The sequence below is a fragment of the Schistocerca americana genome, chromosome 1, assembly GCF_021461395.2.
Source record: "Schistocerca americana isolate TAMUIC-IGC-003095 chromosome 1, iqSchAmer2.1, whole genome shotgun sequence".
In the NCBI taxonomy this organism is placed as follows: Eukaryota; Metazoa; Arthropoda; class Insecta; order Orthoptera; family Acrididae; genus Schistocerca; species Schistocerca americana.
This window is the reverse complement of record NC_060119.1, coordinates 970,212,654-970,236,978: the sequence shown is the minus strand read 5'-3', so window position 1 is coordinate 970,236,978 and position 24,325 is coordinate 970,212,654. Positions and strand designations below refer to the sequence as shown.

Here is a 24,325-nt window from a genome sequence, read left to right as displayed (position 1 = left end):
GTCCAATAAATTCACTTTTGGTTTCATCTAATGCGGAATTTATCTCTCCATATTTTTTTTATGAACGACGTTATTGATAGGTGGATTAGTTTCAACGACATTATCAAAAAACAGAGGTTAAAACTAAAATTTTTCATGAACATGTAAAATTGGTCCAATTTTCAAGAGCACGGGTGGTCCAAAAAATATGCGGATGGTCCCATTCAATGCAGAACTTCATGCCCTACAATTTTTAATTCCACTATGTTTTCTATATTGTGAGTCATTTACGATATATAATCGCAAAACCGAAAAAATAGCCTTTTTTGGGCACATTTTTACCCCCAACGTTTTTCCACAACTCCGCCGAGGGGGAAAGCTAGGATAGTTATACTGGGACACAAACGAAGCCATTAAAACAATAAAACCTTTTGTAGCAATTATTTCGATTTGAATGCTAATTCTACTGGACTAACAAGGTTGTTGGCTCATTTATGGTGCGATTAATTACGATTTTATAATGAAATGCCCATTTGTTAGAACACAAAACTCGAATAAAAACTTTAATAATCTCATTTAGAAGAGACATCCACAGACAAGTTGCTGATCTAATGTCGTTAAAATTACATTGTATAACGGTTGGTGTTTAATGATGGAAAATCAGGAAGAATCAGTTATGAGACTACGATTTGATGCAGGTTGCTTCACTGAAAACATACTGAAGAAGATTGATCTGTTCACATTGCTAGTCCTGAAATGTCAGTGAATGTTATTGCCAAAAGGGTACGCCAGGAAGATAAGGCTAGAAGAAAAGAGCCACACGAAGAGCAAAAGACCAAATGTACGATTGTGGCCTCCATTATGGTCGTGTTTCTTGCATAACACATTTGTAAAATGTTTTCTCTGCATGTCCCGTAAATTTCATTTTTCAGTGTATAAGGAGTATTTCTGCTGAACCACTGCAGATAAAAAGGTGAAATTTGCTGATTTCGTGCACGCTGTAGCAAACCTTACTATGGCATTTTCAAAGTCAATTACTGTCAAAATTTAATTAAACTTTCGTGTAACAAAAATGGCTGTGTTCATAAACGTAAATTTAAAAAATTTGTTGCAGGATTTCTAAGACTGATATTAAAATCTTTTGTTTATCTAACTGCTAAGAACAACCCACCATATTTTGAAAGTAATAAGTAAACTAACGTTCGGGAAAATGTTCCACGTGTGATAATATGTGTTCTAAAAGTATCCATCAACTTCCTGATCAAATTAATTGAGAAAAAGTTGAAAAAATCCGTATTAAAGTCGGTGACATGATGCGCAAAGCTTGGTTCAATTATCTTGCGAGTTACATTTGGTTGCATTAGGTTATGGGTACCCCCGTATTTTCTCATATGTCCCACCTCAATATTTTCAGAGTCCAACTGTTCAACTGTTTGTGACATCTTATGGGGCTTAACTGCTAAGGTCATCAGTCCCTAAGCTTACACATTACTTAACCTAAATTATCCTAAGGACAAACACACACACCCATGCCCGAGGAAGGACTCGAACCTCCGCCGGGACCAGCCACACAGTCTATGACTGCAGCGCCCCAGACCGCTCGGCTAATCCCGCGCGGCTTTCAGAGTCCGATCTAAAATAGGGACGAGCTTTAGATTCAAGTGAAAACTGACGCAACGGAAAGGAAGAGGAACACATGTCAAACAATTAGTCTGATCAAACATATCACAGACGCTTCTGAAAGATCTTAGGAGCTGTTCTTCATAGATTTTAGTAGCTTAGGCTATGAGGAACTATTGTATTTTGTACCGGGACTAGTGGTTTAATGATAAAGAGCGCGCCTGGAAACAGAAAGGCCAAGATACGTTTCAGTCCCTCTCTAACCCATACTTCGTCTCTCCGCGTAGGTGCTTTCTCTCCGATAGCATCAGTGGGTTAGGTTAGAGACACGGAAGTGGAAGTGATGCTCAGCAGATATACTGACGTCAGGCCGTTCAGTCATACGTAATTATTATTGCTATTTTGTTTTATTAGAAAAATGTCATCACAGAGGGCACCTGAAAAGTACCTAGGGATTACGCTGGACAGCATCTTAGCTTCTAAGCAGCAGTATCTGAGTGCCAAGAAGGAACCGGCTGTTTGGAATACAGTTGGCTGCCAGTTTACAGGAACATCTCTAGTCAGAAACTTTGAAGATCTGTGAGATTACTTGTCACTATTCTCTAGCTGTTTATGCACGCCTTATGGAAAACTGATCCCATCTACCATACCAGTGCACATACGAGTAATAATCAATGAGTCTAACAACATTATTACAAGCTGTGTACTGCCAGTCCCTGCACAAAGCATACGCTGTATTTCTATTTGATCTGGCTTCCATATAGTACAATGATACAGTGCATTTATCATAACAACTGAAATGGCAACAGCATACAACATTAGGTACATTAAACGGCCTTTGTGTGAAGAAATCATGACGTTTCCCAATACATTGTATAATTTAGTTCAATTTTTTCTGTGTAATTTAATTTACAGAGTAAATTTATATACATAAGGCATTCAATAAATAATCGTGGTATGCACTTGGTGTCGCTGTATGATTGTCTTTCTCATGCAAATGGGTACACTTGCGGGCGTTGAGTGCAATATCTCGGGCGGCAAGCGAATATCCCTGAATGAGACATCATGATTTAAATTATAAAATTACTTCGTGTTGTAGGAAATCCTCCTCGTGACTTCCAACTAGAGAATATACCCATAAAATCCGAATATCATCCTCTGCAGGATTCTCCCTTAAGATTCCAGACGAGAAAGTGTTTCTTTTAAACAAATTAGATGCTGAGATCAATAGCGAGTCATTGTAAAAACATGGTGTGCTACAGTTCCACACCTGAAAAGAACAAGAGCTCCTTGACGTCCATTCAGTAACGTGAAGTAGTAGCACATATCCAACCATGTCCAAAAGATGTTAAAATTACTTACAGAGAGTAGTTCTCTCTGTGTAACTTACGTGATGTGAATGTGTGTATGTGCCGATCTCAACCAATTTCATAAGAGTCCTGCACACGAATTGCCTTTTAAACCAAACTCAGGTGAGCTGTTACTAACAATTTGTAACCATTATATTTGGTTAACATCAAACATATATATAAAAGTTTTGAAATATTTTCAGAAGTCATTTGTATGGAGCTTAGCCCTGTATGGAAATGAAACGTGGACGATAACTAGTTCAAACAAGAAGAGAATGGAAGGTTCTGAAATGCGAAAAATGTTGAGAACTAGATGAGGTGGATCGAATAGTTCATGAGGAGGTATTTAATCGATTGTGGGAGAAAATAAATTGGTGACACAGCGTGATTAAAAGAAGGGATCGGTTGATAGAATACATCCTGAGGCATCAAGGAAGAGTGTTCATGGGAGGTTGGAGAATGGGGAGGGGGGCTTTACGTTGCAGTCATCAGGCAGAGATGAAGAGACTTACACGGAGTAGGCTACCATTAAACCTTTTTTCGAAGCGTAGACCATTAGTACGACAACATATTTCGTTCCAGCTGGCTGTTTATATATTTCTTATGTTGTGGCTTTAGAGAAGGTAAATTGAAAAATTACAACTTTACGATGTTTCGGGATCGAAGTAATCTCGTTACTTTTTCATTAACTGGTTGCTACTACGTTCTAATGTTTCTTATTGTCCCGTTTTGTATTACTCATAGCGCTTGTTGCATTAACAATTTTTATTTTGTGAATCTTGCTCTAATCTTCAGAGACGCGCATTTGAGTTGAACGTGACACACCTAGAACTGAAATGCCGGTCGAGATTGTTTTGGCTGGGTTCTTTGCAACATATTGATACAGTAAATTTATCTCAAAATATAAATTCCAACATCATACAACTTTAGGTACATTAACCCCCTTTGTGAGGATGTCATGACGGTTCTAATCACATTTTGGGATTCTGTCCTTATTTTTTCTGTGTGATTTAACTGTGAGAGTAAATTTCTTCGCAACAGGTATTCAATAGGTAATAGAGGTATGCGTTTGGTGGCCCTATAACATCGTCTTTCTTAAGCAAACGTGTACATTTGCGGGCGTTGAGAGTAACATCTGGCGTGGTAAACGAGTATTAGAAGACGATGTTGTAAAACCTGCCCTAGAGATGAAGGAAAACCAGCCTTGTCTGAGAGAGACGCAGCTATTATCTTCCTTTCCTACCAGCAAGCCCCTCGCTTTATCAAGTTAATTAAGAACAAGTGACGGATTGAAATTAAGGACAGGAGGAGATATTCCAAATCTATGTACTTGATATATATATTTAGTAAAAACCACACATATAGTAACAAAACGAACACTTCATCAATTTCATTGATTGCACTGAAATGGAAACTATTCAAATTGTATACGTTATAGAACAGGCAGCCACTAGACGGACAACAGAAGAAAATCACGATATATGCTAAATTGCGCGAAAAACTGAAGATAGGCGAAATTTTGAGGCAGAGAGTCTGTAAAATGATGCTACGGTGGTAGCCGAACATTTAGCGTTACTGGAACGGAAAGAATATTGACTCAAAGGTCGTTATGTCGAACTATCATCTTATACGTTATTACGCTATTTAATCACCAGAGGACATTATGAGGGTTCCATGACTGTAGTATAAGATATATGGAGCTACCAAACACTAACTTGATTACTTCTTCTTTAACAAATATTATTAGTTCTTGTTACTATTACAGTACAGCATGACACAATAAAATATCTTAAATGAAAGAGAACAAGCGAGTAATGCACACTGGTTATGGTGCTATTTAAAATCTCGGCCGCCAAAGAAAACAGTCGGCAGTGCAAACTGTCTCTGCTTTTTGTACCCAGTTTGAGCCTTTCGCAGAATTACGGGAAGGACCTCTGTGGGACGTTAAAACTGCTACCGATCAGCTTCCTCCCGTAGGTGTAGTCCTCATTGTGATAGTTTTGAAATTCATAGAAAGGTTTTGTTATACAGTAACGTTTTAATACAACTAGAAATCACAAAGCCAAAAATCAGAGAAGCAACGTCTTTATCTGTGTCCTTCTATTGCCTATTTATTCTCTGTCTCGCATCATGCGTAAAACTGATACGCATGTTTGTCCACGCGTTAACCATTGATGATTTGGAATTGATTTTTTGTCAAAGGTGCTTCATTTTCATTAATTAATTCTAAAGTTTAATATTGTTACCATTGACGTGATGTCTGCACAAGGTATCAATATAGCCGCGAAAATAGTAAGCGGCTACCAAGATACAGTGTAAAGAGCTGCTAAATTTTTGGTGTCAGGTTAAGAAATTATTTTCTTTAAATATTAATTAAAATGGTAACAGCGTACATTGAGGAACGCTAGTAAAGCAAACAGCCAATATTAAAATTAATTGTCATATGCAGCAGGGATTTTCGTATTTAGAAACAAATGGAAAAGCCGGCCGGGGTGGCCTAGCGGTTTTAGGCGCTTGAATCGCTCGACCGCTACGGTCGCAGATTCGAATCCTGCCTCGGGCATGGATGTGTGTGATGTCCTTAGGTTAGTTGGGTTTAAGTAGTTCTGAGTTCTAGGGGACTGATGACCTCAGAAGTTAAATCCCATAGTGCTCAGGGCCATTTGAACCATTTGAACAAATGGAAATGTCCTCAAAAAACGCATTTATGTACCTCTCCATAACAAGCAATAGGAAACTTCAATAACTAGTTCGTATTCAGAGCAAATAATACCTATCGTTTATCGCTGCACATATTGCCCCTTAACGGATTTGTGGTAAATAAAGGACTTACTCAAAAGGAAATGGCACAGTCACTCAGTGAACTCTAGGCGGAAGAAACGATTTATACTTCGCCAACACTTCTTTAAACATTGAACAGAGAGATACACACTTTGTCGTAGATTTCATTTTTAATCGATTTCCAGTGGAAGTGAAAAATTTGAGCGGTAACTGAATGGTTTTCTACTACAAGGAGAAAGGCTTCATTGTGAAATGTGCCTTTCAATCTGTCCAGGAGTTGCTTAGAGCCTAACATTGTAATGTCTCATAAATGTATGTGTGTGTTCTAATTTCAGTATATTTAAATTTCCTTATAATTTTTTCTGTGGAAACTAAACTTGTGGTATCTGTGTAGGAAACGAGTTCTCTATAATCCGAAAACGCTGCTTATTCGCAGATAGATAAACCACTAAATTAGATCCAGAATGTCCGACTTTGGCCAAATTACCAACAGTAGTTCACTATTAAATCCTTCAACCGTTAACAAGTGTCAAGTACGGATCAAAACTTTAAGTAATAAATGAAAACCATTCTGCATGTTTAGTAGTACACTAAGTTAGCTTAACTACACATACTACTCAACGTCACAGACTATCAATCATAATTTCTTCAGCCGGACGGAGTGGCTGAGCGGTTCTAGGCGCTACAATCTGGAACCGCGCGACTGCTACGGTCGCAGGTTCGAATCCTGCCTCGGGCATGGATGTGTGTGATGTTCTTAGCTTAGTTAGGTTTAAGTAGTTCTAAGTTCTAGGGGACTGATGACCTCAGAGGTCATATGTCCCCTACAACTTAGAACTACTTAAACCTAACTAAGCTAAGGACATCACACACATCCATGCCCGAGGCAGGCGCGTCATTAGGTGCGTTGCAGAGTATAAATTTAGTAACATGGAGAGATTTAAGATTAGCAGCTGTAAAAAAAAAAAGAACATTTGTAGGAAATGACAGCAATCAAGACTGAAGTGACGTATCAAAGCTCCTATCAGATTATTGTCTTGCACATTTACTAACAAGGAAAGTACTTGGGCTCGAACAAACACAAATGCACCAAAATCGTGTGAGAAATAATGTAAAGGTCTCTTATTGCACTAGTGACACTCCCGCATCTGCAAAACTCTCCAGCCGTCCGTTAGAGGCCCCTGCGTATGCCATGCCGCATTGCACACTGATCTGCCGGTACGCCAGTCGGGACCAGTAGGGACGGTGCAGTGTGCCTCTGAAGTTGCGTTTTGTGACATTATTTGTGTATTGAAGCGTCAGATGGCTCGGCGATTGGTAATCAATCCTGCTAATGTATTGCGATTGGTTGAGATGTAGTTACGAAGAACCTTTCTTGGTGAAGATGGTATTGGTGTAGAAGACGAATCATTCGCATGTTTTCTGGTATCTATTATAGTGCAGAAGTATCAGCATAAGTTAGAAACAGATACTGTTGTAACACTAACACATAATGATGATCATAGGGATGATAATGACGAACAACTCATTGCAAACGGTAGTGCTACGGCAAGTGCGGGAAGAGGCGATGGAAGCAGTGACAGTGAATACCAACCGTCTCCCAAGAAGAAGGTTAAAGTTGCCAGTATTATCATGGCGTTTGATGACAACACACTGGAGAACATGTAGGTTGATTATTACGTAAGAGGTTTCGACACATACGACAAGCTTCTGAAAAGATACCCTAAACTGAAGTCTAAAAGCAATATTAAAAACATACTGGATTACGTGGCAAAGAAAAGAGAAGGAAATACAGTTTTCTAAGGAAATCGTACACTGCTGTTGAAGACCGTCAAGGAGCGTGTAACGGCGAAATTCGATGAAGCGCGAGAATGCGGTTCCGCCGTTCATTATTGGCATTTACAACATTGGGCATAGGACGTAGGGAGAAATCTCGGGTGTACAAAATTTACTGCTTCACTAGGATTTATTACTAATTTGAAAAGGGAGTTTAGGATTACATCACGCCGTATCACTATGCTCCAAGCACGAAAAGATAAGGATGACGAAGAAGAGCTGATTGAAAGAGCTCAAACTTTGTTGCTGACGTCAATGAGCATATCACGAGAGAAAACATCGATATTAGTTCTGTATGGAACTGTGATCAGAGTCAGTTCAACTATGAACTTTCTTGTGACAGAACACTATCCATGAAAGGGGAGAGAAACACTGTCGCGATGTTGCAATCAGTTAACTGTGCAACACATAGTTACACGATCGACGTTGCTATATCAATGGACGGACGATTGGCAGGAAAACTCTATATTTGCTTCCAAGAATCCAGTGGAAAGTTTGGACCCCGCGTGTCAAGAGAAATAGAAACGCGATGCCTTCCAAATTTCGTCGTCGATGCAAGTGTGAGTGGGAAGATGACGAAACAACATATGAAGACGTTTTTTTCTGTCAGTTTTGAATCCACATTTGTGGAGAAAGTCATTAGTACTGTGTGACTCCTGATCTGGACATAAGGATGAACAACTACTACTGGAAGCATCTGGCGGAAAACATGTAGATTTAAAAATCATTCCTTCTAAAACTACAAGATATGCACAACCTCTGGATGTGTATTTCTTCGGGCATTTTATAATATATGCCAAGAGAATAACAGACTTCATTAAACTACGTTCCAGTAATATGAAGCCGAAATTGCACGACAGATTCTTTATCATGAATATGCATTCTGTCATTTACAATCAGTTATATGCGGGAGTATACAGACCAATGCTTCGTTACGCGTGGCAGAACGCTGGCTGCGATACTGGTGAACCAGTGAACAACTTCAAAAGTGTCATTGACGTGGCGTTCAACACTGGTATTACAGAATGTGCAAATACGCCATGCGATCAACTTACATTTCTTCACTGTGCGTTTTGCAGTCATTCGTATTGCTCGGAGCATTTTATTGACATTCCGCATTTAAATTTATAGCTAAGATTGCTGCATTGCGTATGGCGTCTACAATTACATCTACAATGATATCTAGAGCAAGACTGCAGAGTTTTGCAGAAAAACGACACCCACCAGCACATTTAGAGGTACATAATGGTCCTGTAACCAAACGTTCATACAGATCTGTTTGTTCGAGCCCAAGTATTTTCCTGGTAAGACATGCTTCTCAAGAAGCAGTATTATATTTGTTGACAGCAAATAGACACGTACTTATCCAGAAGATAAGACATCTGGAGCTCAAAAACCACCAGTTATCACTTGCTATCATCCAAAATGACGGAAGAATATCTACCTATCAAACAAATGAAGCTAAAATGACGTAAAAAGGCACGTCTGCAAAACAGTACAGCTGGAAAATTATTACAGTTTGCTCTTGCAAAAAAAAAAAAAACGAAAAAAAAAAAAACGGAAACAGCTGTTGTATGATCCTTTAAAATCGTTTTCACAACGTTAGATTTGCATCTCTAGGTACAGGCAAAAGTTGAGTTCATTGTACGTCCCAGTATTCCCAGTCAGCCGTTATAATTCGTAAAGATAGTGACATATGAAAAAACTCACTAATTGTACGTATTGTTGCACGAGTGGGTGTGATGGAACGTCATACTTTTTCGTGTAAACTATCTGAAAATATATGTACCTAAAGTTGTGAAACAGGCAGTACTTTTACAGGATCACACAACAGCCGTTTGCGGTCTATTTTTGAGTAATGTATACCTTCATCTACCGATGCCTATATTGTAAATCTGCTATGACAGTGTATTTTAGCAGCCTGAAACCAACTTTCAGTTCTGCGAAACAGAATTTGTAGGATATTCGACGTAAGAGTTTATACGAGGGATGTCCAGAAAGTAAGTTCCGATCGGTCGCGATATGGAAACCACTGGGAAAATCCACTAAAGCTTTGCACAGATGTGTTGGGCAGTGTCTCTAGTATGCCCGTCGATCGTGTCGCGTCGATCTTTTCAGATTCGAGTGAATAGTGAGCACGTAAAAATGCGTAGGGAGTAGCGTCTTCCACTAAGTATGAGGGCCTGGTTAGAGATTTCGCCTGTGTCATGCTGCCCAGAAAACACAACTGTCCAGCTGTTCCTTCTTCAGGCCAATTCTCTGTAGTGTTTCCGGTGAGAAGTGTTTGATTACCCTCAATATAGTCCGTAACTGGCTCCCCCTGAGTCTCATCTCTGCTCACAAGAAACGCTGGCTAGGAAGACAAAATTTTCCACAGACAACGAGCTACACACCAGTGCAGATAACTGGTCGAAAGCATAGGTGGCTGGTTTCTTTGACGAGGACATTGTATATATGATACAACGCTACGACAACACTCGAAGCTGGAGCGGCGACTACGTAGAGAAGTAGGTGGGAGGTGTACCTAACTGTTGCAAATAAAACGTTTCTGGTTTCCTCTGTGGTTTCCATTTCGTGACCGAAATTTCGGAACTTACTTTCAGGACAACCCTCGTACAACAGAATATGGTGAGGGATGGGTAGGACTTGTCATGGCGAGTTCCCGGGTTCGATTCACGGCGGGGTCAGGGATTTTCTCTACCTCGTGATGACAGGGTGTTGTGTGATGCTCTTAGGTTAGTTAGGATTAAGTAGTTCTAAGTTATAGGGGACTGATGACCATAGATGTTAAGTCCCATAGTGCTCAGAGCCATTTTTTTTGAACTTGTCATGGTTCAACAGCAATTTAGAAAAGTTATGTCAGAATCAGAAGGACACCTTCCATACAGGTATCAACGAAGTCGAATTCTCGAGATAAAGTATCTAGTTACAAAGGTCGTTCAGTGACTATGCGCGTTGCATTCAATGAAAGAGTAAAGAAAGTGTTACCAGGCCCTCTCGAGGATTTTCATCGTCTTGCGATGTACAGACGATTTTTATTTATATTTTATGTTTCTTAGATGATTTATTGATTCACATTTACAAACTATTAAGATGCAATATCAGTTATCGAATATAAATTTTTAACGCTGCAGTAATAAAGTTTGGGATCTAAAAGTACTCTAAAGGAAGATAAGGAGAGTATGTTTACCTAATCAGATCTGAAGAGAGAAAGATCTCGGGCGAGCAGTTCCTTGACAAGAAAGTTATATAATCACCGCTTTTTTTTTACAGATGACGCTAAAATGTAGCAGCATTAGACTGAAGTGCAGGAGACCAATGTTATAGCCACGGAGTAATTCTTGTTTTCGCTTACCTGCTGTTGCGAGCACCAACGATACTGGAATCGTAAGCGGAGCTGGCAGAGATGTCTTCGTCTGGGATGGCGCCGGACTCCATGCCCAATGGCGCCGTACAGTGATCTGCAGAAACAACAAGGCAGCGCGTCAGTTTTGAATTTGAATTATATCTCCAAGTAATGTCATACAGAGGGTGGGGTAGAAAAAGTGCCTGTTTTCCAAATGGTTAATACATTAGAAAAGCAGGCGCGAAAGTCATCCTCCCTCCACCACTTCGGCAGAGACTGTGCTGTTAAACTAGCCACTGAGCAGGTAGGTGAATATTTAGTAGAGCATTTCTGCATCGGTGAATATGTAGTGATTAAACCATTTCTTTTCAAGCAACTGGCCACCGACCCACACGAAATTATTATTAATACCGACGGAGGTGGCGCATTGGTTCACGGTCAGATCAGAGTAAGAATATCTATAGAGTGAGCACGGAGATACATAGAACAGAGTATCTGTGGTCAAAATATACTGCAGCCAAAGTCACGTGACAATGGTATGGAGTGATGTGACCCTGCAAATTTTTGAATGTACAGGTTGATGCCGTCGAAAAATATAGTGCGTTTTGCAGATGCTATTCGCATTCATCTCACAATCTACATTAAATATTTGGGATGTACTTGACTTTCACCTTCGAAGAGCTAAAGATCAGAGCATTTTTCTTCCTTGCGACAAGTCTTAGACTTCGATATACTTCTTTATGGGAGAAAAAGTTTTACTTAGTAAATACTTTAAGATTTGAACTGTACGTTGTCGTAGAATATCACAGCGGTAGTATCAAATGGCTTCGTAGTACACCAAAGTGAAAGTGGCTCAACATAAATCGAATTTAAAGCTATCACATGCCGAAAGGTAGCGATTTATCGAACACTGAAAACATAGCGCCATCTGGTTTCCCTCTTCAAGCTAGACAAGTTTCGTTCTTTGTAGTTTTTTCGTTTGACACTTATTTCGTGAGATATGTAGCCCGGTCATTATCAATGGACCACCCTGTATAGTATGTGATTACATCTGGTGGCAGATATGGTGTGAAACCCGCTAAGGCCCTGTCGAATACATGCCACGCAGAGTAGCGGCTGTATTGCGTTCCAGTCGCTATTCGGCCGTAAGCCGTACATCTACATCTACACTGATACTCTGCAAATCACATTTAAGCGGCTGGCAGAGAGCTCATCGAACCAGCTTCACAATAATTCACTATTATTCCAATCTCGAACAACGCACAAAAAAAGCCAACTCCTATGTCTTCCCGTGCGACCTCTGATTTCCCTTATTTTATTGGCTCAAATGGTTCAAATGGCTCTGAGCACTATGGGACTTAACATCTATGGTCATCAGTCCCCTAGAACTTAGAACTACTTAAACCTAACTAACCTAAGGACAGCACACAACACCCAGCCATCACGAGGCAGAGAAAATCCCTGACCCCGCCGGGAATCGAACCCGGGAACCCGGGCGTGGGAAGCGAGAACGCTACCGCACGACCACGAGATGCGGGCCTTTATTTTATTATGATGATCTTTTCTCCCATGTAGGTCGGCGCCAACAAAATATTTTCGCATTGGGAGGAGAAAGTTGGTGATTGAAATTTCGTGAGAAGATTTCGCCGCAACGAGAAACCTTTTCTTTAAATGTTTGGGTTCATCGTAATACTGTAACAGAGTTAAGCGTTTCGTAATTTTTATCTTTCAGTTAGCTCTTAAGCATTCAAAATTTTGTTAAGAATCCATGAGTAATTAACTTTGTTGTTTAGTTATAGTTACGTTGTGGTAACAATTTGGCCGTTATGTGAACCTCAAATATACTTCAAAGTAATTTTCGGTTCATGGTGAGTGTGTAACGTTGCGAATTATCACGAGTTATTGTCTAGCGTTGAAAGCGTAGGTTGCTGTGGAGCTGGGAGGAGAGCAGAATTTGTTTCTCACGCACGCACAGCAGACGCTGGCTACTGGTCAGGGCGAGCCGTGTACTTGACTAATGCTACTTGCAATAAGTTGCACATATTCTCCATGAATCTGAAGAAGTACTATTAAACATTAATCGATCTTTTTCACACTTAGTGTTACGCACGACTTGTATTGAAGTTTGACCTTTGCAGCATTGAGCGGCTGTAGTCAACAACAGTTGCATTCAGTTTCAAACAGTTGGTTATGCTTCAGTTGCACAGATCATTTTCCGCCTCGTTTCTAATCTGAAGTGACGTGTTGTTAACGTTAGTTTGTACTAGAAGTGATATGGTAGATAAGCGATATACTGTGGAGGAAGCTCTTTCTCTCATACTGGGTAGTGACTTTGAAGATGAAAGCGAGTCACCGCCCGAATCAGGCGTACATGAAACACCTACTGTAGCTCCTTCTTCATCAGGTGCACGTGCTGCTCCAGCTGTTCGATTGACATCCCCACACTTGGATTTATGCACAGACCTGACACACAATATGAAAAACATGCGTGATTTGTATAAATATTTTCCCGAATAAATGTATAGTATAAAGTCCAGTAATTGTGATAACACTACGAGCATAGCGCCGCGGGGAGCGCGAAAAAGGCGCCGTACAGCAGTCATGGCCAGGCGGTCCTGGCGCTCGTCCACAGCGTAGGACGCAACAATCGCGGCGCCGACGTGAAAGGGTTAAAAGTACTTTGTAAAATTAGTATTTCGTCGTGTTTTGGTTGTGTGAGTGTTTTGAAGAGAATGAGCGAGTGAGCGGAGGATATACAGAAAGCGAGAATGTGATATTGTATTAAAACTATGTAAATATATGCGTGACAAAACTGTTGTGCAACAAGGGAGTTGGCAACGTATGTCCGAGTGAGCTTGATTAAGTAAAAAGCAACCAGAAGAGGCGTTGAGTATAATGTTTATTAGGAATTTATTTTGTGTAAAGAAATTCTATTTTGTTCATTAAATTTTATTTAGTTTCGGAATTACGAAATTTCTAGTGTAAATTACTCATGGTAATGTGACTGGCTGACGTTAGAAATACTGCGGGTATAGAGGAGCTCGAGATGATTTGACTGGCTGCTTAACATACTAGTCAATAGGGATTGAGTATTTCCCGTGAGTTTCAGTAGCGCTTTGAACCTGAAGTCTCTGAGTCGATATAATCGCTCGGGAGCTGTCTTCTGGTAAATACCCATATTAAATCACGTTGTTCAGTTCTGTACCATGACGGGGAAATTCGCCCGTTTGATCGGATCTCGTATCGCTGACGAAAAGTGACTACTGTGTTGAGTATTTTGTGAATGTTTGAACTTTTTATGTAGTTTATTTTAGGAGATATACGCGTGTGAACATTTCAAGTCGTACATAAACTCCAGTGGCGTGTTTCTATCAGACTGCGAGATATTATGGCGAGCTCTTCTTTACAAGGAGTCTACTGAACGAGTGACTGTATTAACACGCAAGTAGTCGTATTGTTTAGGACATTCAAATTATCGGGTCGGACTAAATATCTTTTCGCTGCTTTTGGGTGTGAACTTGTTACAGAGACAGTGAGTAACACACAAAATTGATGTCGGTATATTAAATAAGGACTTGATAACCATTTTCTTTGTTTTATAGAAAAAAAGCCATCAAAAAAGGAATTTTTTGATTTTTTTTTTTCAAAAGAATCATTCAAGATTCCCGAACGTTCATTAGTTTAACTATCTTGTAGCTATTGCCCATGGACTGGAGTTATGTGACCTCCGCGTGGTAGGTATTTAGACGAATTTTCATCAACGCTGCTTTTGTCGGCTAAACCAGTACCTACTATTTCAGAGTGAAGGGGCAACCAACCTGAAGCCTACCAGGTAGTTGAAGTGATTGTTTAATGGGTAGTGAGCAACCAACCCGCCCCTCTGCAGCCTATGCGTTTATATGTACTTTAACGTCATTTCTTGTTACCAATATCAGCTTCTTCCCAAGAGATAGAAGCTTTTGCTCAGTTAGTAGTAGGCGGAAATGCAGTCTGTATTTCGATCGCACCTCCTTGACTGTTGTGCAGAAAGACGTTCAATATTCTGCTGCATCCATTTTCAATAAGCTACCATAAGAATCCGGATATCTTAGCAGTATTCCACCTGTTTTCAAATCTAAAGTGGAAAGTTTCCTCGTGAGTCACTCCTTATATTCTGTCGAGGAGTTCCTTGAAAAATTAAGCTGCTTCTTATGATTACCGTTTATATAAAGCTTGTCGTGATTTTAGGATTCACAGGTATGTTACTTCATTTATTATTATTTTTCTGTTGTACCTAACTTCATGTACTGACACGTTCCATGACTATAGAGATTCGCTCCTCAGTTTAGTCCTACGGAACTAGGCGTGTAAAATAAATAAAAATAAATTAAACTTCATCTGAAATAAATCCGTATTAGGATATCTTGAACGACTTCAGAAACATTTGAAGTGAAAACTTAGCTGAACTACCTCGTATAGGTATACAAGAACTGCAAGGAAATTCTCACAATGTGTAGCACGCTATTCAGTGTTTTACAATAAAGGCAACTGAGAGGTAAATGACTTATGCAGTGGAGCACTGAAATAACACGGTAACGAAAAGTACTTAAGTCGTAAGTTGCCTTGCCTAACGAAATGAAAGTCCTAGTTAGAAAACTGGCAAAAACGCACTCTATTTTAGTGCAGTTCCTTCTGTGATCTCGGGAATGAAGCTGTCGATGGCTGATAAAAAACGAAAGGAAAAAACGGAAGATTATAGTTTAATGTCCCGTAGATGTTGAAGACATAAGACAGAGGAACAAGCATGGACTGAGGGAAGTATAAGCAAAGTAATCGGGTCGTGTGATTTTGGAAGGAACGAAACCGGTGTTTACCTAAAGCATCCAAGGAAAAGCTAATTATGGTCCACCGTACAGGTTTCTGAACCGCCGACTTCCTGAGAGTGAGTCCAACGTTCTGAACAATACGATTACTCGCTTGCTAGGAGAACGAAATCACTTTTCTTCAACTATCTACTAAACTCGACACGCAAAAGACGTCATAATCGAGTCATCACAAGGAACTGAGCATCCACCATGTGCATTTTAACGGAAGTTCCGATGTCTCAACATTACAATAAAATAATAAGTTTAAGGCTGGAACGTAGATAATGGAGCGAAAGTCGGACTCAATACTAAGTTCAAAATAGTGGTCCGATCATTGGCGCTTCCTGCAAATAACATAACGCTGTCTGTCCTATTCGCATTAAATCTTGAGATCTGCCCTCAACACGGCGGTAAGTGGTCATTACTTAATGGTTAAAAACTGCTGTCAGTGAGAATGACACAGCACCTACACCCAACATGTGTAACATCACGCTAGCTTCCTGTACGGATAAGACCAGCGTGCTGCACCTTTAATGCAAAGTGAGCATGAGGCGAGGCATGTGCTGCTGCTAAGGCCAGCCGCCCCACGTGGACAGGACACGTGCGTCGCCTGCCAGAGGGGCCGCTGCTTGCACGTGACGCTGCCGTCGTTGTCCGCGACTAGTGAAACGCGCTGCGGAGCCGTCGCTGCCAGATGTGTGCCAAGAGGTGTCGCGTACGGGTAGACGAATGGCTTGCGGTCTGCTACTGATGTACGTCAATAGCGCCAGTGTTCGATTGTGAGTCAGTATACATGGTGGAATGGTTTAACTACCTATCGAATAGAACAGACAGAGGATGAGAAATCGCTGAATGGTGTATATGACACGCAATAGCAACGATTGAGAGAGCGCGGCGGCGCGGTTCCTTTCGTCCGTTACCTGCACGCTACCTGTGAACTCGTTGCAGCAAATCGCCGGTAGGAAAGGCGAGCAGAAACCTTCCGTACTGCAGCTCACACGAGACTGCATACAACGTAACTATAGGGAAAGGTATTAATTTTGAATGAATGGTGGAAATACAGGCAAAGCTCAGTATATTCTAAACCCTGATAATGTACACGTTCACTGCTAATCTTAACACAGTCATGCACAAACCCTTTCATTCACGTTAGCGAGTTTATGGCGTCGTATTTCCCGAAATCTGAACAGGTACCAAGCACGGATTGTTCTTGAATGAAAATACTCGCAATGGTATTAAGTTTATAGGTGTCTAATGCACTCAAGTTTTTAGTCACCGATCTGCTCAATATGCCACGTGGAATTACTGTCTTTTCTCATAGCCAAAATTATTTAAAAATCCGTACCTTCTAAAAAACACACCGGAATAAATATGCATTCACTTTGAAGCTTGTAGCACAACTAAAACCGGTAAATTATAACTTCCTTCGGAGCTCGTACTACACTGGGCTCCAACTTCTTTAGACTGCTGTAAGCATTCTATATCTCCAAGAGAAAAGACGCGCAAAGAATACTCGGTACTGATTGAACAGTTTTCTTTAAAACCAAAGAAAAACGTTATTCTCCCGCGATAGTCCGCGCTTTTCATGACTAACCAATCAACTACTAACTGGGTTGGAGCTCTCCTTGTAACTACCGATTTGTAACAGTTCATTGTGTCACTGTGGTGCCATCTATTGCTCAGATTGTTGCTGCAGATGTGGCACGATGAGCTATGATTGCTTCCATAGGTCAAACGGATATCAACTGCGTTTTTTTAAATAGGAACCACAAAGCGAAAAAAGTGGTCCAACTAAAACATTCGTATCTCTTTACGTACTACACGAATATGTAATAGAAAATGGGAGTTCCTATTTAAAAAAAACGCGGTTGATATCCGTTTGATCTATGGCAGCGCCATCTAGCGGGCTAACCATAGCGCCATCTGGTTTCCCCCTTCAAGATAGACAAGTTTCGTTCTTTGCAGTTTTCTCGTTTGACGCTTATTTCGTGAGATATTTGGCCCGGTCACGATCAATGGACCACCCTAAATACAGGGCGCTTCACAGCTCATGTTAGACACTTATAAAGGGTGTAGAGGGGACTTAGTACATCAAATTTTAAACAGGAATTGATGTCCGGAAACGTAATCCAACGATGCTACTGAGCGTCAAAGTCACAGGCGCCGTTGCGTGTAGATGTATGTACGCACTGGATGACTCAGTGGTGATGTTGCTAACTATCAAGGATGATGGAGACAGATAAATATATCAATTTGAGTTAACGGTCACTGATTCAGAAACGAACGAGTCGGTAGTTATAAGTGGAAACCTTTCAGATGCCTCTGACAGTGGAATAAACGTACTATTGTTGTTGTTGCTAAGATTGTACGGTAGGCACTTTCAGAGGTGGTAGTATAGACCAAAACAAGGAAAAAGTATCACAAGGAAAAAGTATCACAAGGAAAAAGTATCCAGTGAACAAAGGCTCTAAAATGCATACCTGAGGAGCTGTGAGCACTGTTTCGTCTTCCTAATGTGAAACACATCTCGGCATCTCCTCTATTGAATGAGTGCACAGAGCTCTTAAGGGATGCATTTTAGATCAAATGCTTACTAGACATTTTTTCTTGTTTTGATCCATACTACCACCTCTGAAAGTTGTCTGACCTACAGTCTTAGCCACAACGGTACCAGTACACGTTTTGCACTGTCGAAGGTAACTGAAAGATTTTCGTTTGTAATTTTCGATAATGATTATGATGTTTTGTTTGTGGGGCGGTTATCAGCGCCCGTACAAATTCCCAACCTTTTCTGAGTCCAATCTTGCCACAGTCATGAATTATGATGAAATGATGAAGACAACACAAAAACATAGTCATCTCGAGGAAGGTGAAAATCCCTGAACCCGCCGATGAATCGAACCCGGGACCCCGTGCTCGGGAAGTGAGTACGCGACCGCGAGAGCACGAGCTGCGGGCTACAATTTTCGACTCGTTCGTTTCCGGGACATGGAGCCAGACCTTAACTTGATAGAGAAAGTGCGAGAGAGAGACAGAGAGAGAGAGAGAGAGTGTGTGGAGGGTGGGGGGTGAGACAGATAGCTCAACCGGTGCTACAAATACGATACGCAGAAATATTTGACAGTTACGTATACGATGAAATGTGGTAACCCATTGAAAATTGCAATACGCTTATCGGCTGAATGTAAAACTCCCGAATAAACATTAAAAAATAGCAGCGTGCTGGTACAATAATATCTAAGATGTCTTTACAAATAACAGTATGAATTCGCGTAAATTACAGGCCGGTGGTAGTGTGCTCGAAGCTGGCTCCCGAGAGTGTCTCAGACGTGTTTCGTCGAGTTTGTAAATTTAATGGTCAAGCCTTCAGCGTGAGTCCTCATCAGGCTCTACAAACCACTGTAGCACGATACTGTTACGCTGTTGGAAGATACATCTACGAATGAAAAAGTTTAAAGAAAGGGAGCTTGTTTTGTATTATAGAAAAATACAGGAGAGAGTGCTACGGGTGTAATACACGATGTTCTACATCTACATGATTACTCTGCAATCCATAGTTAAGTGTGTGACACAGGGCGCGTCGAACCTCCCTTAAGCTACTTCTTTACTGTTCCACTGCTGAGTAACGCTCTGGTTTCTCTTATTTCGTTATGATAAACAATTCTCTATATGTAGGTGGGCGCCAACAAAATATTTTCGCACTCTGAGGAGAAAATTGGTGTTTGAAAAACGCCTTTGTTTTAGTGACTGCCAACCAAATTCGTTTATCACACCTGTAACAATCTCTTCCCTATTTCACGTTAAACATAACGAGCAGCCCTTCTATGATCTTTTTCGTTGTCCTCTATCAATCGTATCTGATGCGGATCCCTCACCCACGGCAATATTCCTGAAGAGGGCGGAGAAGCGTAGCGTAAGCAGTCTCTTTTGAAGACTGTTAGTGTCGTTGGTTTGCTTTCCCCACAATACTATCTATGTGATCCTTCCAATTTAAGTTATTCGTAATTGTAAGCCCTAACTATTTAACGGATTTTACAACCTTTAGACTTGTGTCATTTACCGTGTAACTAAAATTTAGCTCCTTCATTTCAGTTATCATGAAGATGGCTTCACACTTTTCTTGATTCAGAGTCAAGTTCTGTTTTATGCACCTCACAGATATGATGTTTAAATCATTTTGGAAATCATTTTCATCATCTGATGACTTTTCATGACAGTAAATGACAACATCCTCTGCAAACAATCTAAGAGGGCTGCTGAGATTGTCTTCTAAATCGCTTATGTCGATCAGGAACAACAGAGGGCCTACAACACTTCCTTGGAAACGTCAGATATTTCTTCTGTTTTACCCGATAACTTTCCGCCAATTATTATGAACTGCGATTTTTCTAACAGGAAATCACGAGTGCAGTCACGCAACTGAGAAGACACGCCGTAGGAACGCAATTTAATTAAAAGTCGATTGTGCGGAACGGTGTCAAAAGTTTACTGGAAGTCCAAATATATGGAATCACTTCGACGTCCCATGTCGATAGCACTCATTACATAGGGAGAATAAAGAGCTGGTTGTGTTTCGGAAGAACGACATTTTCTGTATCCGTGCCTGCTATTTGCCAATAAATCGTTTTCTTCGAGGTGGTTAATAATGTTAGAGCACAGTATATGTTCCAAAATTTTACTGCAAATCGACGTTAGTAAAATGGGTATGTAATTTATCGGACTGCTCCTATTTCCTTTACTGGGTATTTGCGTGACTTGTGCAAATTTTCAGTTTGTTGGTACGAATCTTCCTACGAGAGAGTGGTTGCATATGATTGCTAAGTACTCTGAAAGCAATTTGACTGGTATCCAATCTGGCCCGGAAGCTTTGCCTTTCTTAAGTGTTTTGAGTTGATTTGTTACACAGAGGATATCTACTTCTAAATTACTCAAGTTGGCAGTTGTTATTGATTCTAATTCTAGAGTATTTACTTCATCGTGTAAAGGAATTTCGGAAAACAGTGTTCAGTATATCCGTTCTAGTAGCACTGTCATCGGTAAAATCATCATTGTTATCGTGCAAAGAATTTGTTGCTACTGTCACTGTCGTGAGAGATATCAATCATGAAGGGATGCAGGTAGTCCACAGCTGCCGTGAAAGTCCAAGTTAATGTCCAAAGTATCATAATACTGCCGGTCCTGCGTCGGTGGCGTTGTGCTTGTTTTGGGTAGGCGTTTGCCTCTGCGATGGCGTACTGGACGTGCAATGTTGCAAGAGACGTGATTCATCCGACCAGGAGAGAAATTTCCATTAATCCACGGTCTACTGTCCTCTGACAACTGCACTGGTAATAAGTGATGCCTTTGGGGTAACGTCAGTACACCGAGGGTTCGTCTGCTACAGCTTCGTATTGAACATAGTGCGCTGAATGCTATGCTCCGAAAGAACTTCTCCTGCACCACCAATGTACTATCCTCAGATCATCCACAGATCACCTCCAGTCCTGTTTAACGGAGCTAGCGACACTCCAACTACACTTCAATGTGGATCTCGTCCTCATGTGGAACCACTCCGGTTCGAAAAGTGGATCGTAATTTTGTAATTTTGTTTTACGTTAACAATTTCAGTTTGTACGTACAACTTCCATTCATGTTCTACTCCGAAATTCGCAGTTAGGTTAACGTGGGACTGTTGTGTCTACTGCTGGTTGTATGGTCATTGCATCCCAAACCCATAATAAATAAATAAATAGCAACAGGAAAAGCCTTTTCAACTCCCACATTTTTTTTTGATGAGGCATCGACGTCCAATACTTACTCGTCCTTCTGCCACTTTACAATGATGATCACGACATTGGCATGCGAGCAGCCTATCGCCTTTGCCGTTTCCGAGAGACCCGTTCCCAAGCGCCAGGCGACAACAATCAGCCCTTTGTCAAAGTCTGTTATGTAAATGGGTTTCCACATTCGCGGCCCTTAACGTCGCTCGATTGATTACCCACAAGTTTGGAATCTTTTCGTTAACACGTAACGTTATTGTGCAGGATTTACCGGAAGGCATTCTCTGATAGCATCAATGTCAGGATAAAGCTAAGTTTAGCTCCGCATTTTTGTCGCGCCATTTGGGTTTAGGTATATACACTGGTGAAAAAAAAATCGTACCACCAAAAAATAACTAACGTTCCAGAGACGGAAGACCTCTTACGCGGAAGCTCCCTCCCTTGTGGCCCTTGCAGCAGGGGTGACCTTGTCCACAGCAAGCGCAATTCTGCTCGGTCTTCTGTTTTGATTCTGCATTGACAACATTGATGTATTTCTCCACACTTAACAAATTTTGATGACTTCGTGCATTAGCGTGAAACATTTCACGGTTCACGAGTGATTGTACTGGAATAACTATTGAACAGAATCGTTTCAGTTCATACATCGTCTGTTGTTTTTCGGTCAGTCCTCACTGCTGTTGCTATCTGTGTTCGTGGCAGCCATGGTATAATTTTCTGGATGCCACTTAAGATTTTTCAGATTAGTTTCGGTCTAGCTTTGGGGAAACTGAAGCATCGTCTCCCTTCTTTTTCGTCCACATATGTTTCGGTGACATAATCATATGTAGACACGAAGAGCAACCTCAGTCTTTTTCCCACCCGCCTGCTTAGCTGTGAACGGATGTGTGAAATTTTCTTTCAGATAGACCTTATTGCATATCTCCGCGTATGGCAGAATGATGGGAGGCAGCTTTGTTGTTCGTTGTTGATGCTGTTGAGCTCTGACTTTAGTAGTTTTTGCGTCTGGTTCGGTGTCAGCTACGACGCTGAATTAATTTGACGTTGTGCAGTCATGCTCATAAATTAAGGATAATGGTGATACATGGTGAAACAACGCTCTGGTGGACGGTTTTCGGGTTTAAATCACCTAGGGGTATGACCATGAGGTGCATTTTACCCGCGGTCGTCGCACGATGGCGCTGGCAGCAGTCCACATACGCAGAGCCGTGTTGGTGCATGTCAGAGTACAGTGAAGCGAGTAAATGTGCAGATGTTTTCAGACATGCTAATGGTGACTGTGTGTTGAAAATCGCTCAAAGAACACATATTGATGACGTTATGACGGGCAGAATACTAGGGCGAATGGAGGCTGGTCAAACACAGAAGGTCGTAGCATGATCCCTCCGTGTACCACAAAGTGTGACCTCGAGATTATCGCAACGATTCCAGCAGACAGGAAACGTGTCTAGGCGCTACAGTACGGGACGTCCACAATCTACAACACCATAACACGGCCGATATCTCAACATCAGTGCCCGCAGACGGCCACGGGGTACTGCAGGTAGCCTTGCTCGGGACCTTACCGCAGCCACTGGAACAACTGTCTCCAGACACACAGTCTACAGACGACTGAACAGACATGGTTAATTCGACCGGAGACCTGCAGGGTGCATTCCACTGACCCCTGGTCACAGGAGAGCCCGTAAAGCCTGGTGTCCAGAACACGATACATGGTTATTGGAACAGTTATGTTCACGGACGAGTCCAGGCATAGTCTGAACAGCGATTCTCGCCGCGTTTTCATCTGGCGTGAACTAGGAACCAAATACCAACCCCTTAGTATCCTTGAAATGAACCTGTATGGAGGCCGTGGTTTGATGGTGCGAGGTGGGATTATGATTGGTGCACGTACACCCCTGCATGTCTTTGACAGAGGAACTGTAACAGGTCAGGTGTATCGGGACGTCATTTTGCGCCAGTATGTCCGCCTTTTCAGGGGTGCAGTGGTTCCACCTGCCTCCTGAAGGATAACGCACGGCCCCGCGGAGCTGCCATCGTGGAGGAGTACTTTGAAACAGAAGATATCAGGCGAATGGAGTGGTCTGCCTGTTCCCCAGACCTAAACCCCATCAAGCACGTCTGGGATGCTCTCAATCGACGTATTGCTGCAACTCTTCAAACCCCTACGACACTTCAGGAGCTCTGACAGGTACTGGTGCTAGAATGGGAGGCTATACCCCAGCAGCTGCTCGACCACCTAATCCAGAGTATACCTACTCGTTGTGTGGCCTGTGTACGTGTGCATGGTGATCATATCCCATCTGATGTCGGGGTACAAGCGCAGGGAACAGTGGATTTTTGTAGCACACGTGTTTCTAGACGGTTTTCTCAACTTATCGCCAATACCGTGGTCTTACAGATCTGTGTCGTGTGTGTTCCCTATGTGCCTATGCTATTAGCGCCAGTTTTGTATAGTGCCACGTTATGTGGCACCATATTCTGCAATTACCCTTAATTTATTAGCAAGAGTGTAGTTGCTTTTTTGGTACTAGTAGACTTCTCTTAGCCAGGAATGCCCTTTTTGTCATTGCTAGTCTGCTTTTGGTTTCCTCCTTGCTCCGTCCGCCATTGTTTATTTTGCTGCCTCGGTAGTAGAATTCCTTCATCTACTTTGTGACCGTCATTCCTAACGTTAAGTTTCTCGGTGTTCTCATTTCTGCTACTTCCCAAAACTTTCGTCCTTTTCCGATTTACTCTCAATTCATAGTCTGTACTTTTTAGACTGTTAATTCCATTCAGCAGACCACGTAATTCATCTTCACTTTCATT

General features: G+C 41.4%; 1 protein-coding gene across 1 annotated transcript in view; it reads right to left on the bottom strand.

Moving 5' to 3' along the window:
• Positions 1-24,325, bottom strand: part of LOC124595630 (discoidin domain-containing receptor tyrosine kinase B-like) — an 811,748-nt gene that overhangs the window by 280,901 nt on the left and 506,522 nt on the right. Inside the window, exon 4 of the mRNA XM_047134455.1 lies at positions 10,921-11,026. Within this exon, the coding sequence (XP_046990411.1) occupies positions 10,921-11,026 (106 nt within the window). The remainder of the gene's footprint in view (positions 1-10,920; positions 11,027-24,325) is intronic.